Source organism: Metopolophium dirhodum, chromosome 4 (assembly GCF_019925205.1).
Source record: "Metopolophium dirhodum isolate CAU chromosome 4, ASM1992520v1, whole genome shotgun sequence".
Lineage (NCBI taxonomy): Eukaryota > Metazoa > Arthropoda > Insecta > Hemiptera > Aphididae > Metopolophium > Metopolophium dirhodum.
The window spans coordinates 38,492,620-38,508,541 of NC_083563.1; the positions used below are offsets into that span (position 1 = coordinate 38,492,620).

Sequence of the window (15,922 nt, forward strand, 5' to 3'; positions counted from 1 at the left end):
ATACTAATAAAAATACTAAATTTGTAGTAATCGTGCGTACTTTTAATGAACTCATCGCACTCTCCCATGATAAGTAAATATTTTGGGAGTAGGTACTAATTCAGTACAAATATTATACCAACCATATTTTTAAAGGTGTTATGAATATTATATTTAAAAAGAAATAATTATCTAAATTGGCTTCTTTATTAATATTAACTGTACGAGAAAATAAAATTGCATGGTTTTAAAAACTTTTGTTGTATTTAGTTAAACTAAGATTAGGTGTACTCATCAATATTTATATTGATGTACCTAAATAATGCTGCTTAAATTATCGCTAGTTAAAATTGTATGGACCCGTTATACTGTTAAAAATAATTTTTTTTATCGTTAAAATTGTACAGATCGAAAAATAAATGATATCAATAGAATCAACATTCGAAAAAAAGAATGCAGACATAAAACGTAATACTAATGTACCTTTTGTTCAATGCAGTTATTATAGCCTACAACACTTTTACAATCAAAGTTCACTTTAATGTTTTATTATTACTATTATTAATAATAATAATAATTAATATCAACTATATACATTATTCATAGGTACCGTACAATATATAAACGTTTCTATTTACATGTAACGCCAATTAAAATTATAATTACCAGACCAGCAATTATTAAGTTTCAATTTCATGGGTGGACAATTTTATCAAGAATATGTATTCTAACAAGGTTTCTACAACATATATAATATATTGTAGTAGATGGTACACTATAATACGCCTTTCAATATTGTTTGAATTTCAATTAAATTATAATGAACACATTTGACTGAATACTTTGATTGTACCTATATAATATATAAGTATACCTACCTATCGCATGACTTACACTAATTTATTTATACTAGTGACTAGACCCCTTAAATATACATTTAAAATGTCTAAAAAAACAAAACTATTCAGAATTTTTAAATTCTAACGTGAATGACCATCGAATCATATTACTTTAAAAGAACAAACAAACCGTGCCATTTCTTATATTGATGCGCTTCAAATTCTACAAACTCAATAAATAATAATATATCAAAATTTTAAGCGCTCATCAACACTTCTAAAAGATTAAATGAATAATTTTGATGACATTGACAAAGAATATCGTAACCATAATGCTTTTAACGAAACACAATAAGTTCTCGACCTTTGAGAAATTTTAACGAAATTATTTTAAGCGAATATGTTAATCATTTGAGCAGACACAAGTGCGTTCTCTCTTTGCGCAAACTTAGCAGACACCAGTCAGTGGATTCAATTCTATTAAAGTGCACTACGTCTCAAATCACAATTTCGGCACGATTACAACCAACCCGAATTTCACCCTATTATCTTAAATAATAATTCATAAATAAATCGGTAAATATAGCTATATAATAGGCGTCGACCGTTTTTCGTAAAAGCTTAAATTTTATTTTTATTAAAAAATATGATGCGTGTTAATTTATGGACACAGTATAATACCAGATGTCGATATAACGATATCTACTGCAATTACGTGTAACTATATATTATATATATTATATATATTATATTTCATATCAATTATATACTTTTTTAATTAATGGAATGGTTTGACGTACAACGGTGTTAATAACTTATATAAATACTATTTGATTTCTGTAAATGTTATAATATTAATTTCGTTCTGAGTTTAAATGTATAGTAAAAAGTTAATCTAAATTCGAGAACAACATTTTAAATACAATTTCATTGATAGGATTAATATAATTGTATTTGATTTGTATAGAATTGCAATGGTTACGTTGATGTAATATAGCTTAACCCCTCTACGCATATTATAGCCATTGTTACCTAACTACTATACTGTTTTTTCAATAGTCACGCTATTATTCCAAAATCCGTTAAATATAAGTTAGGTAGATAATATTACAAAACGTATAGTTTGACTTATAAAGGCAAATGTATGATATAAAATATATATTATCAAAATATTACTGTGCCACAACTCTGGTCGTGTTTTTAATGTTGAGTAGTCGTGGCCTTTTGATACGTAATATTAAAAAGGATAAGTTTGTCTGAAATCTATATCTGAACCCAATTTGATTAGCTCAACAAAATGTTATAAACATTTTGGAGTCACGCAATGCCAGAAGTATACCACTTTCAATGAATGTCACTTATGATAGGACATATTTCTTTAGAAAACCAATAAATATAAAATAATTTAATGAAGTCTTTAGTATTTCGAACACGTCATCAAGTTAGTTGTCTTCGAAGGAATATTCTTAAATATGAGATGGCTAAATAGAAAGGTTGAAATCATAATGAACAACTATTTTTTTTATCCATTTTTGAATCTAAAGTATTGACACATAATTAACGAGCCTATAGTTTATATAAAACACAAAAGTGATAAATAACAGTTTTTAAATAATTTAAATATTAACATTTTATATTCTATACTTATCATTAGAAAATATCAGCTTTAAAAATTTAAACTAGTTTGATGTTTGTGACAATTTGTTAATGCATTGGTATAGAACAATTTTCTTTTTCTCTGATCTTTTCTTTCTTATATTATGCTATAATCTTATTTAATTAGTTTATTTTTATATTGTTAGTATTATTAAACTGCGTAGTCTCAATTTACAAAGGGTATATAAGATAGCTTTTTATTCTAAGTAAAATAATAATTAAACTAAACATCATAATATAAGAAAAGATTGTTTTCAAAGAAATAGAAATTTTAATTTTTGAATATTTTCTCTCAACGTAATAACTTATGACTATATAGAATTATTTAATACCTAGTGAAACAGGTGTCGAGTATTTTTTTCATCCAAATAATAAATTAAACAAAATATAAGAGGGTGCAATAATAAGTGTGAATTTGTTACTGACGTTAATATACAGTTCTGCTAATTAAGTACCATGCAAAAATATATACCTGCTATCATTATAAGTACCTACGCTGATTTACTTGTTTCATTTTTCAGATATACGGACTAATAATAAACTAAACTTGGTTTTTGTAAAATGTTTATTATTTTATTCAAAACGTTTTATCTTGAACGTTTAATCTTCATCACTAGTATTAACCATTTAATACCACATTAAAACATATTATATTATTACAATATAATATATACAATTATATTATATAAATATATTATTAAACAATATAGGTAATATTATGTATACTTAATATTTATTAAACATTAAATTACACATAATTATCAATTAAAAATGTATAACTAGGTATAGACTAACTAGTTATGTCAATAATAATATTATAATTAGCTAATTAGCAATTACCTAATAATTAGCATTATGTATTTGGATATTTACTTGACAGCATAATTTTATAGCAAGACTTTTTGTAAATCTGTGTATATTATATTCTCATAATGTGTACCTACCAATACAATCTATTTTATGTGAAATTTACCTTAATGGTATGACTTTAGATAAACAAAGTGTTTATAGTAGATACCAGATACCATAAGTCATCTTAACAGATAATTTAAAAAAAAAATAATAAATTTTACATAAATAAATATTTTGTCGAACTAAGCCTCTATAAGCCCCTTAAATATTATTATGGCGGACCAGGGTCCCAGGACTATCAATAAACTTTTAAATATTTTCAATGTAGTGTGGAATGTATATCTTTCCTGTGTAGTCCAACAGTATCAAATTAAATAAATAAGTATTAATTAATTTTTGGTACCATGTACGATTGGGTAATATATTATTTGGTTGTTAATATAGATCTATATACTTAACTAGCTGATCCCGCTGGCACTTCGTTGCCCGTTAAATGTACCAATTGTATAAGACTCAAACTTTGTTCAATTCGTTATTTAATATTCGGTGTATGGTGTATGGTGTTCACAATTTATCCTAACTTTTCTGTTGCCAGGAATAAAAATTCTGATTCGCAGCAGTATTTTATCAGGTAGGCAATCTACCTGCGGTAGATCGCGGACCCCGTGCTGTTTGTACGTAAGTGTAAGATTTAACTCTAAAGTATAAAAATTGTACCAAGTTTCTCATTTTTACTTAATTCCACCTACGGAGGATTAATATAATCAATTAATACAAAAGCCTAACGCAACCGTTCTAAAATCCGATGAATAAAAAAAAAAACAAATTTAACACTTTTTAAATTAGCCTATCTTCTTTACAGAGGTCTAATCTACACACGACCATTCATTTTTATCTATACTAACAACTCTCAGCATGCCTACCCCCACTACTACTCCTGTTGGAAAAGCCTGTGTGCTTCGCGCGTCGTCGATTATGGCAAGCGTTATAATAGAATCATAAACGGCACATGCCACCGTATTATTTAGCTGATCCCGTGCACTTCGTTTCCCGTTAAATGTACCAACTCTATATGACTCAAACTTTGTTCAATTCGTTATTTAATATTCGGTGTATGGTGTTCGAAATGTATCTTAACTTTTCTGTTTCCTGGAATAAAAATTCTGATTCGCAGCAGTATAGGCAATAGGGTAAGCAATATCAGGTAGGCAATTTATCTGTGGTAGGTCGCGGACCCAGTGCTGTTTGTACGTAAGTGTAGGATTTAACTCTAAATTATCGAAGTTATACCAAGTTAATTTTGATATTATAATATAATTCGAATTGATGCCAGCTATTGTACCTGATCCGCCCGAATAACCAATGGCAACCAATCTATATATATAAAGAGACTTGTCCTGGGTGATAATAAATAATTACTAATTTCTACTGTAGAGTGTAACCAATGGCAACTATTAATAAATAAAAATACAATTTCCAATTTCCATCTTGAACCTCAATGTCCCTGTTTCAGCAGCTATTTAAAATGCGAATTTCGAAAAATCCTTTCTTAGTGCGCCTATACATAGTAATAAATACATTTACTGAAAATTTCATATCCATAGCTTCAGCAGTTCCGGCTAGGCGATGATGAATCACCCAGGACAAGTCTCTTTATATATATAGATAGGTCTATGGTTGTTAATAATGACAAAGAAAAGTTATTTTATTTCTTTATTTGGGTAAACTAGATATTAATAAATAATAATAATAATAATAATAATAATAGGTAGTAAGTTTACTGCACTCCACGGACACAAAGTGGTCAAAGCGCGATGCCAGAAATAGGGAATGCTATTTTATTGATAACGGGCGATACGTCATATTAACAAAGATTAATAATAATAATATATTATTTATTAAAATTATACGCTGTTTCAGGATTCCTAGTGCGATGGTGGTTTGAATAATGTATCAGTCGTATTGCATTTTTGAGTATGCTGTTTGAAGAAACTTTAAGAAACAACACCTTCTATAGCGACAACATTAGGTAAAAACGATTGTATAATAAGACATTTAAATAGGTACATAACTACTTAACTATAGAACTATAGTTCAAACTTTAAATAATGCGAGAGGATGAAATCAAATGCGTGCACATAGTGGGATACGATGATATTTAGATTGAAAAAAATGTTGTTTTTAATATTCACATAGATATTGAATATAAAATCGCGACTTTTTAAATTTAATTTAACATGTATCAATATTTTGTATTAAAAATAAGAATGTAATTGATAAAAATTATTTAATTTTTATCCATATGTCTTTCTAAATCTGATTCATGATCACTTGAATCGTCGTCACTGTTTTCATCAATGATATTTAAGATATTTTCCTTTTAAAAAAGAAACTATATAGGTATAATGAACCATAAACGTGCACCATGCATAATAATACAAGCGTGAGTAACATGGTGCACATTTCAGGGCAGGTTCCGATCGATAGGATAATTTCGAGATAACAATTAGTTCTGATCCGAGTAGAATTGAAATTCAAAAAGAAGGAATTATGTAAAGTTATTATAACGCCATACCATCTACTATACTTATAGTTACTTCAACATTCATTGATACACATGATATGCATCGTATATTTTTTAATCCTTGCCTAAACTTTTTTGATGTTAGTATGTTACAGTTACTGAGGAATATTTTATTACTAGCGATCAAGTACATGTTACAAGAGATTAAGAGGGTGGTAGATTTTCACGTAGAAAAACCAAAAATGTAATAGGTATGAATCCAGCTTATGGTGGTACAAACACGGTTTTGATACATTGTTGTAACTCATATTATAAAAGTAATATATTATATATATATTATGCACGAAACTCTTTTTTCATATTCAAAGCAAGACTATCTGTATTATATGTTACTAATCTGTCACCAGGGATTTATTTATCCCGGGCTGTGGATGGAATAAATATTATAATTATTGCGGTCTCGAATAATGCAAATGTTGAAGAGGTGCAGCGTATAATATTATTAATGTTATCCAATACAAAATCAGTTAAATATTACTTGGTGCCTGGTGTGGCAGAAATTATATACTTAACGTGAAATTACTCTTATAGTTTTACCGTTTACCCTCTTCGACTTTGGTTGAATTAAATGATATACCTATGTGATAACTTTCATTCGAATTAATTGTTTCCCGTTTTAAACAAAATTATAATAAAAAATCCTGAATCATTTGGGATATTAAATAATATTATTTGATTATGTCATTTTGTTGAGATATTAAGTCCTGTAGAAACTCAAGTAGTTAAGTCTGATTTTCTTCTGGCTTTATTGCGAGTACTTAATTATCTTTACGTTTTACCGTATCAGCTGAATATAAAAGCTTTACCATTAAATGAAAAACGCGAGGATAAAATTAAATTAAGTAATGTGAGCGATTATGTGAAAGTTATAGTGATTATAGTTGACTTGGGATGATCTATACTCTATAGTATAGACTCTATACGCACATGCACATGACTGTTGTACGCAGAAACCACTGTGGTACTTCAGTATCACTGCATATAGTTTTTCACGGTGACAATCCGATAAAGCTTTGATTTCCATTATATTATAGCTGTAAGATATAGGTATGACGTACTATAACCATTACGTACGCCCACTGTTGTATGAAAATGCAATTCCACGTTTTGAATCAAAAACTTCAACTTATACCATGATGCCACCCGTCCCATGTAAACTCGATCGATCACAATATTTTGTGTTTTATATTATTTTTATTTTTACGAAGAGTTGGAATGCACAAACTTATAATATTATTGATATTATAAATACTATTTTATTTTCAGCCTGAGTTTCGGTCTGCCGACTTTTAGCAATCATACCGCGCAAATTGCACGTGACAAACCGGCAGTGATATTTTATATTTTCGATTTTTTAAACAATATTTATAACCTTGAAGGTTAATAAAATGTCATAAAAAATGACAAAATTATTATTCAAAAAAAGTTTAGATAATTATTGTTGTAATATAATACTGTTGAAGAAAAATAAGATAAAATGTGCGGTTTGTTGATGGGAGGAAAAATATTTCAAATGCTTTTGTAGAAAACATTACCTATATAGAAAAAAATTAAAAAGCGAAAAATGATACCAACCAGAAGAGCAGTAAAAATGCATGTTTCCACTGTGGTAAGCAAAATAATAATTTCACCAATTGTAAGTATAAGCCATATAAGAGTAAAATTTGTTTTAAGGTGGAGCATTGGGCAACTATATTATGTAAAAATAAAAAGTTGATAGGGAATTTAGAAGTTATTAATGGCAACCAAGTTCGAGTCTTAGATGAATTTAATTTGTTTAATATGAAACCCGATACTCACATACCCCCTGAATTAATTTCAGTTGAAATTAATAATAGGAATTTAAACATGGAGATTGACTAAGGTGCGCCAAGATCAGTATCGACTGAGAGTGTGTTCAAAAAAAAATGGCCAAATATGAAATTGGAAAAAGTTGATGCTAAACTCAATTTTTTTGATAGCACTTCTTTAAAACCAATCAAATTGGTGAATGTATATTTATATACATTATTTAACAACTTGAAAATTTCAATGCAACAATCACATTTCGTCGAAAATAAATTATGTGTTTGACTATCTAAACACTAGACATTTTCAAACAAACTTAAGTACAAGAAACCATTATTTTAAGAACATGAGGATGATGTGAACAATTGTATTAATTCATCTATAACTTATTTAAAATCATTACAAAGCAGAGACCATTTAAACATACTCACATCTCCACGAAAAACAGGTTTTAATGATCTAATTGTGTGTCTTCAGAGTATGAGTAGATTATACGAAAACGTAATTAAAACTGGACAAATAAGTTTTATTCTTTAATATTCAATTTCACAAGGCCATCTAGAAATGCTATTTTCTGCAATAAGATTAAGAGGAGGTTTCAATAATAATCCAACAGCAGCACAGTTTGAAGCTACTTGCAAGCAATAACTGGTTCATATACTAAATTGTCAGTTTTTGAAAATGCTAATTATGCCCCACAAGATTCAATCAGTATTTAAAAGGTTTCAAGTGGTAAAAAGGTTGTAAAAGAAAATTTTTTGGATATTTAGAGGTAGAACAAAGTTTTGCCGATGATAATGAATAACAAGATGATTCAGAAGAAATATATACAATATACATATTAAGAAGATATCATTCAATATATTTCAGGTTTTGTGGTAGAACATTTTTAAAAAATTCATTAACTGTCACATCTTAATTCTATTGTGATGTTCTTGAAGATAAATCTAAACAACTTATTGGCATAAAAAAAATAGAGGAGGACTAATAAAACCATCAGTTGACGTCATAAAAATTTGTAAGATAAGTAAAAAAATATTTGTGTCTAGAATTAACTAAGTCACTAAATATTTAGGAAACCTAATAGATTTTTTAATAATAAAAACCATGTTTGAAATAAATATCAATAAATTATTTTCATGTTTAAATACTCATATTTTATCACAATCACCATTTATTACAAATTGTTAAATGCATCATACAAAAATACATAAAAATTAGATTACATTATTGTAATAATTAACAAAGTCAACCCAAAAAAAAGATTGAGATCACACTTAACTAAAATAATTTTGTTTCAACATCAATAAAGAACTAATTACCGCAATATATTTGTTGTTTTCATTTGAAAAAATATGTAGAATGTAGAAACAAAACTTAATATTTAAGTAGGTACCTACTATTTAAATTTTAATTTTATGATGACATAGCACAAAATCTTAATTTTATAACGAATTATTTGCATGGAGTAAACGATTTTAGCGACGAAATCTACTCCATGATCCCCCTCAATATAGTTCTCTCTCACTCACTCTTATCGACGCCACCCTGTGCTGCCTAGGTGGTGAGGAAAACGCAGTCCATTAGTTTATAGGTCTATGCATAAAACACACTTACAGTAAGTAAGTGTTTCTCTGTTTTGCACTGTCTGACAATGTGGTTGTCAAGTGCTGATAATTTATACTGTTAATAAAAGTTACTAAGTAAAACATGTGTTATACGAGTACCTATGTGTTATTGAGTCCTTTTCCATCCGTATCAATCTGAGAAGTACTAGCAACAAAATTGTACAATTAAAATTTATAATAATATATCAGCGCGTTTGATTGTCTAACCTTGTTTCTGGTTTTAAATATAGCGACGGCAACAATTACAGTCGACACGATGACCCGTGGGGCCCGAGGAGAGATCCGCTACCGGTCGTCGTGCCCGTGACGCTCATCTACACTCTGATATTTGCCACGGGGATCGTGGGCAACGTGAGCACGTGCATAGTGATCGCCCGAAACAAGTACATGCACACGGCCACCAATTACTATCTGTTCAGTCTTGCCGTGTCCGACCTGCTGCTGCTGTTGTCCGGATTGCCGCAGGAGATTTACCAAACATGGTCCAGGTATGATAACCGCGGTCCAGGCGCGCATTTTCGTATTGGCGGGAAAACATTTTTTTCTCAATAGATAATAGTTAATTAATATACTGGGCTAAACCATAACCACTATACTATGGCTGCAGCTATAATAATTATAGGGTAGGTATCAGTGTTATGATATATAATCAGGTACTAGGTAGCCGTCGCACCGCGTATTAATGATAATAATATATTAATATAATATTATAAATGGGTGTAACGTAGTACACTAGTACCTATTATAAATTATAATACCCTGCGAGTCCATACAGATATTATGGTAAGTTTACCTATCGTGTATCATTAATTGCCGACAAAGCCACACACACTGGCCGACCATTTCGTTGTTCACAGACGGCAGTAGTAGTTTCCACACATTATATAACAACAATATGATATGAGTACTCCTATTATACATATAGAGGTATTTACTTAAGCGGATTTTATCATTAGCTCGACTAGATGGTTGAAACCACCCTCCCCCCCCATTTTTTTTCGACCATTATATTATTATTACCTATCTTGTTGAGTTACTACCTCGTAGTATTCGACGCGCGTTTCCCGGAATCCGCTCGTAATAATTATTGCTCCAGCGATTACGTCGGTCGTCTACAATGTAGAACTCTACAATATTATGTTGAGTGTTTACGTCGTCCTCCAGAGCGATATGGTTATTTAATCGCTACATACACACTTGTTATTATTATTTAGTATATTTTGGATGATGAATATAGGTACAATAATTAAATGCACAAATATTTTATACCAGTGGCAATGAATAATATTTAATATTCATACGAAATAATATTAGGATGTGAATTCATCGTATTATTTTCGTTTATAAACAAGAAAAATAATTACGAAAATTATACATAATATTATTATAATAACACTAATAACTAAATAACTGTATATTATAAGAATAATGTTTATAATTTAATATTATAATAGTTATAGTATAAACATAAACAATCCATAGGCGGAAATCCATTAAAATTTCAGTAGGGCTAACATTATTAGCATCAATGTGAGCGGAGGGTCTTCGATCCTACAAAACTAAAAACGGAGGGGGCCTGACGGACTTTTGAGGGGTCGCTATCCCCCCCAACCCCCGATTTTTGCCACTGAAACAATCGTTACTGCGTTGACGATGATTTCCTGGGAAAAACCACAATTACTTTGCTAAAAATAAACGAAAACAAATTTCTAATACACCGTTAAAAAAAGGCGTTTAACTGAACAACCGCATAATATGAAAATCAAAACAGTGCGTCCAAAACCGATTAGACCAGTAAAGATACACAATATAACATTTGTCGACTACATGTCAGCCATAATCCCGCGGGGACCGCCGGAACCGTGTTACCGTTGTCGACTACCTGACCTTGACGTGATGGTGATAATATTATAATATTTATAGGAAGAGATAAATATATCATATTATCAATTATTATTATTATTATTATAGTAGTGTGAACATTAAAAACAAATGTGCAAGTGCAGATCATGTCAGACAAATTATCATTGTTATATTTAATATTATACTGGGCAAATTAAATTATTATTTGCATTAATTCTAGTTATTGTTCTAAGCGATTTTTTACAAATAAGACTTATCTTCTAAACCCTTAAACCTACAATAATTTGTACAACATTGAACATGTTATTTTTGTTATCCATGAACATAAATCATGCAGAGTGTAGTACCTACGTATAAATTAGTGATCATTACTACATATATGTTTCTCAAAATTACAATAATTCGAACCTAACCAATCAGGTCCAACCAAAAATACTTTAATTTAAAAAAAAAAAAAAGGTGGATAAGTGGATGTCGCTCTGCTGTACAGTAGGTTAAAAGTGGGTCACTGTAATGGATGGTCTTAAATTTGAATTCAATGATATAATATCATTGTATAAGAAAAACGATTCTGAGCGAAAACGGTCAGTCAGCCTATGATTTTACCAAGTATATTTGATGATATTATTGTGAATAAAGTAATTTATATATAACCTATTTACGTGAAGCCTTGTTTTAAATTTTCAATCCTTAGCCATAAAAGTTAAACATTTTATACATTTTTAACTACAAAATAATTAATAAATTATAAATTTGATAAATGTTGTCAACATTTGAACTTTAAATGCTTATAAAAAAAAATTGTGCCTACGTATTTTTAATATTTTTCAACTGCTATTAGAACGATATATCAGGAGTCTTATATTAAATTTTCACGCTTTTTTACCCAACAAATAAAAATTTATTGATATTTATAGAAAAAAAAACTAAAAAAATTGAAAACTGACAATGTCCGTAAACAGCTCAAAAAGAGTCAAAATATTTTCAACATTTTATGGTGTATAGAAAATGCTAATATAAACATTCAGTGAAATTTTCAAGTATCTACAGTCATTCGTTTTTTAATTACAATAAATTAAGAAAATTGTTACATGAGAAATCGAGTAAATATCAAATGTTGTAAAAATATAAATTTCAGACGCTCATAAAAATTTAATTTAAGTTTCTTCTAGACATTTTTTTTTGATAAAGGTAGACAAACTTATGAGTAATCTTATATTACATTTTCAAATCTTAGATTTAAAAAAAAAAATTTTTATGAATTCTCAACTCAAAATAATTTGCTATTTTTCGTGATTTTTCCGTATTTTGTCAAAATTTGAACTTTAAATGCTTATAAAAAAAAACTGTGACTAAGAATTTTTAATTTTTTTCATCTGCCTTTGAAACAATAACCTAGGAGCCTTCTATTAAATTTTCAAGCTTTTTTACTCAACAGGTAAAATGTTATTGATATTTATAGAAAAAAAAACTAAAAAAATTGAAAACTGACAATGTCCGTAAACAGCTCAAAAAGAGTCAAAATATTTTCAAAATTTTATGGTGTATAGGAAATGCTAATATAAACATTCAGTCAAAATTTCATGTCCCTACGGTCATTTGTTTTAGAGTTACACCAAAAACCAAAATCTATTTTCTCGAAAACAGATTTTGCGTAAAAATTCCCGTTTTTCCTTAATTTTTCTTTTGTTTTTCACGTCGCTTTTGAAAACTACTGGGAAATTTTTACTTTTGATCCCCCAAAGTACCAACTAGATTCACTTTCCTATCAGAAAAGTTACTGTTGAAGAAAATTCAAGCACTTTTACTGTCCTAAAAGGTGATGACAGACACAAAAAAAAAAATAAAAAAAAACACACATCATTGTAAAATCAATACATTCATCGCTTCGCTCAGAATCTAAAATGTACACTTTTATATATATATATATATATAAACTTGATGTAATTTCTTAAATGTAAAATATATATTAATAGCCAAGTTCCCAATGTATTTTTTAGATCAATGAAAAATTATTTTTTTTAAAAACCTTACAGTGCGTAGTACTTACGTATAAATTATAGTGAGTGAGTCTTATTTACGAGTAGTTTTCAATTAGTTATACAGTATACTTCACGTAATATTTTGAAAACGTTACACAGCCCATTTACAAGAATGATAATATTTATTCATTGTGTTTGCTAAAGTAAAATATTATTTTGAGTGCACCATTTGTAGGTGGAGCTAAAATTGTTATTCGATTTATTGCCGAACACGTCAGTTTTGACTTATACGTTCAATAAATATTAACAACGATAAAACGGTCGCATAATTATATTTATGTTCTAATGACTAAAATGTATACTTCTCTTAGACAGTGTGAAACATATAAATGTATACTTCACTTAAATTAATATTGCTACTCTTTTCTCAGAATCTAAAATGGACAATAATAATAATACAAATTTTGGCATCTTTGATTTATATATTAAATCATGTAAGTACTTAAACGTCTTAAACATTAGCCAAAATAACTACCAAGGAATACTTTTTCATTAAAAATGGTATATTGGTGACCTTAATTTAATATTATTACGTTATTATTATTTAAATTAATATTGTATTTTATAATATTATACCATATTAATTAAAATAGTAAAATTAATAATAAAAAAATATAAAAATTTAAAAAATGTATATAAATGACACATGTATAGGATAAAAGTGATAAAACAATGTTGCCTGTACATACTTTCGCGGTTAGGTCATTGGTTTAAAATTATTATTAGTTTTAATATGTCTGTACACAAAAGCCCTGTTGTTTCACAATATTATTATACAACAAAACTCGTTACTTTCAATTTCGGAGCGCATGTCCCAGTAGACTTTCTCGCCTTTTATTTTGGCGTACTGCCCCACACGCGTTACTTTTATACATATGCATGTTATTCTTTTCTTTTTTTTTAACAATTAAACAAACTTATTTTGTTTTTTTTATTAATATTTCTAAAAATGTTCAACAATGTTCCGAACACTTTGTCCCGAAAATACATAAAAACGTAAAATACTACAAAGACGTCAAATTATATTTTTTGACACATTACTGGCCGAATATGTCCGTCATTATTTATATTATTCATGACAACGGCATTCTTTTTTCGATCGTCTATAACATCGGAATATACGATACAATAATTCCAGTAAATATATCGGTTATAATGACTGGATGGTTATTACCGATGCAAATAAACCAAAAAGTATCGATTTTGTGAAATAAATACCATTTAAAAATTAACAATAAATCATGAAAATTTAAAAATTTAAGTTAAAAAAAATCAAAATCTCAAAAATCTATAAATATGCAATTATAATATGCATTATATTCAAAATATTATGGAAAAAAAAATGATTCTATTTAAACGAGAATAAGCCAAATCGTGGACAAATCTGACGACCAATCAAACCTAACCTAACCAATCAATTTGAACTTAGGTAAGGAAAAAAACATGCAAATGCATATAACCTAACCTAGTCTTAATTATTAGTTATTACAATACCGATTACCGATTACAACATTATGTACGAACTTTGTCTGAGGTGTTATCAGTCTGCAGTTGACTGCGGTGGACGGTGGGTCGCACAGTGAGAAAATCACCGTACAAATAATGCTTGTAGTAGATGCTGATATCATAATATATTAATTTTTCTTATATCTTTAATAAATAACTTTTTAACTGTTTGTGCCGTCAAATCGAAACTATTTGATCGATTTAGAGCACATAATATATGCGAGATCTACGACACCTCGACTTTAAGCTGAATTGCAGCTATTAAAAAATAATGAAAAACTAGTATAAACAATTAACATCTATTTCAGCATCATAATATGCAGGACAACACTATGTACAAATAATTAAACCGTGTCAAATGAAACCATAATTTTTTTATCAAAATTAAGTCTATGATAATGATGCATATTATAGCACAAGCTTAAAATTCCGTTAATTTAATTTTCAAACAAATATAAAATGATCGTATTTTTAGGAAAATATATTCATTTACTTTGAATTGAATATAATAATATTTAAAAAGTATATGAGTAGGTGCATTTGATTTAATTAAAATTATAAAACATTCTGAGATGATAAATTTTCCGTAGGGAATGCTTGGAGAATAACAAATAATAATTGTATATTATAAAGAATAAGGATAATAATATTATAATGGTTACAAAATAATATTATGATAATAAAACATTCTCGTTCTTGACCGAGAAAAACTTATAAAACAGTGCCTCGGGGACACATTGCATTGTTAATTCGAATAACTGCAAATCGTCTGATATAAACTTAAATTAATCACATACTGACGTTGAGCAACTTTGACATTTTAAAAATATATAATTAATGTGGGATGTGTATGGGTGCGTATGTGTCCTCCAATGACGTATACGAAGAAGACATCTTATAAGATTACATCCGTTCCAGGTGTAAAATAAAAACCAAAAGTTGGCATTCTGTAGACCATATAATAGGTAGGTACCTAATACCTATAGTGGATTTAGAACACAAAAAATGGAGTAATTTATGTTAATTGAAAGCTATAAATCGGATGAAGAGGTATTATGTCTTACAAACAACAGCTGATGATACGAAAATGATTATCCACGCGTAAAGGCACAAAGACGATTCTTTTTATAATAACATTTAGGAAAACAAAAGGTTATTTACCACGCCTTTATCGTGAAAATATTC

General features: G+C 28.6%; 1 protein-coding gene across 5 annotated transcripts in view; it reads left to right on the plus strand.

Moving 5' to 3' along the window:
- The window catches only part of LOC132942740 (pyrokinin-1 receptor-like), a 57,235-nt gene that overhangs the window by 16,048 nt on the left and 25,265 nt on the right, over positions 1–15,922 (plus strand). For 2 of the 5 annotated variants that reach the window (XM_061011370.1, XM_061011375.1), the window contains exons 2-3: positions 5,247–5,355; positions 9,557–9,814. In XM_061011370.1, the coding sequence (XP_060867353.1) occupies positions 5,303–5,355; positions 9,557–9,814 (311 nt within the window). In that variant the 5' untranslated portion in view covers positions 5,247–5,302. Of the gene's footprint in view, positions 1–3,921; positions 4,005–5,246; positions 5,356–7,176; positions 7,520–9,556; positions 9,815–15,922 lie in introns of those variants that run through there. The other 3 variants (XM_061011372.1, XM_061011373.1, XM_061011374.1) reach the window with 3 other exon arrangements.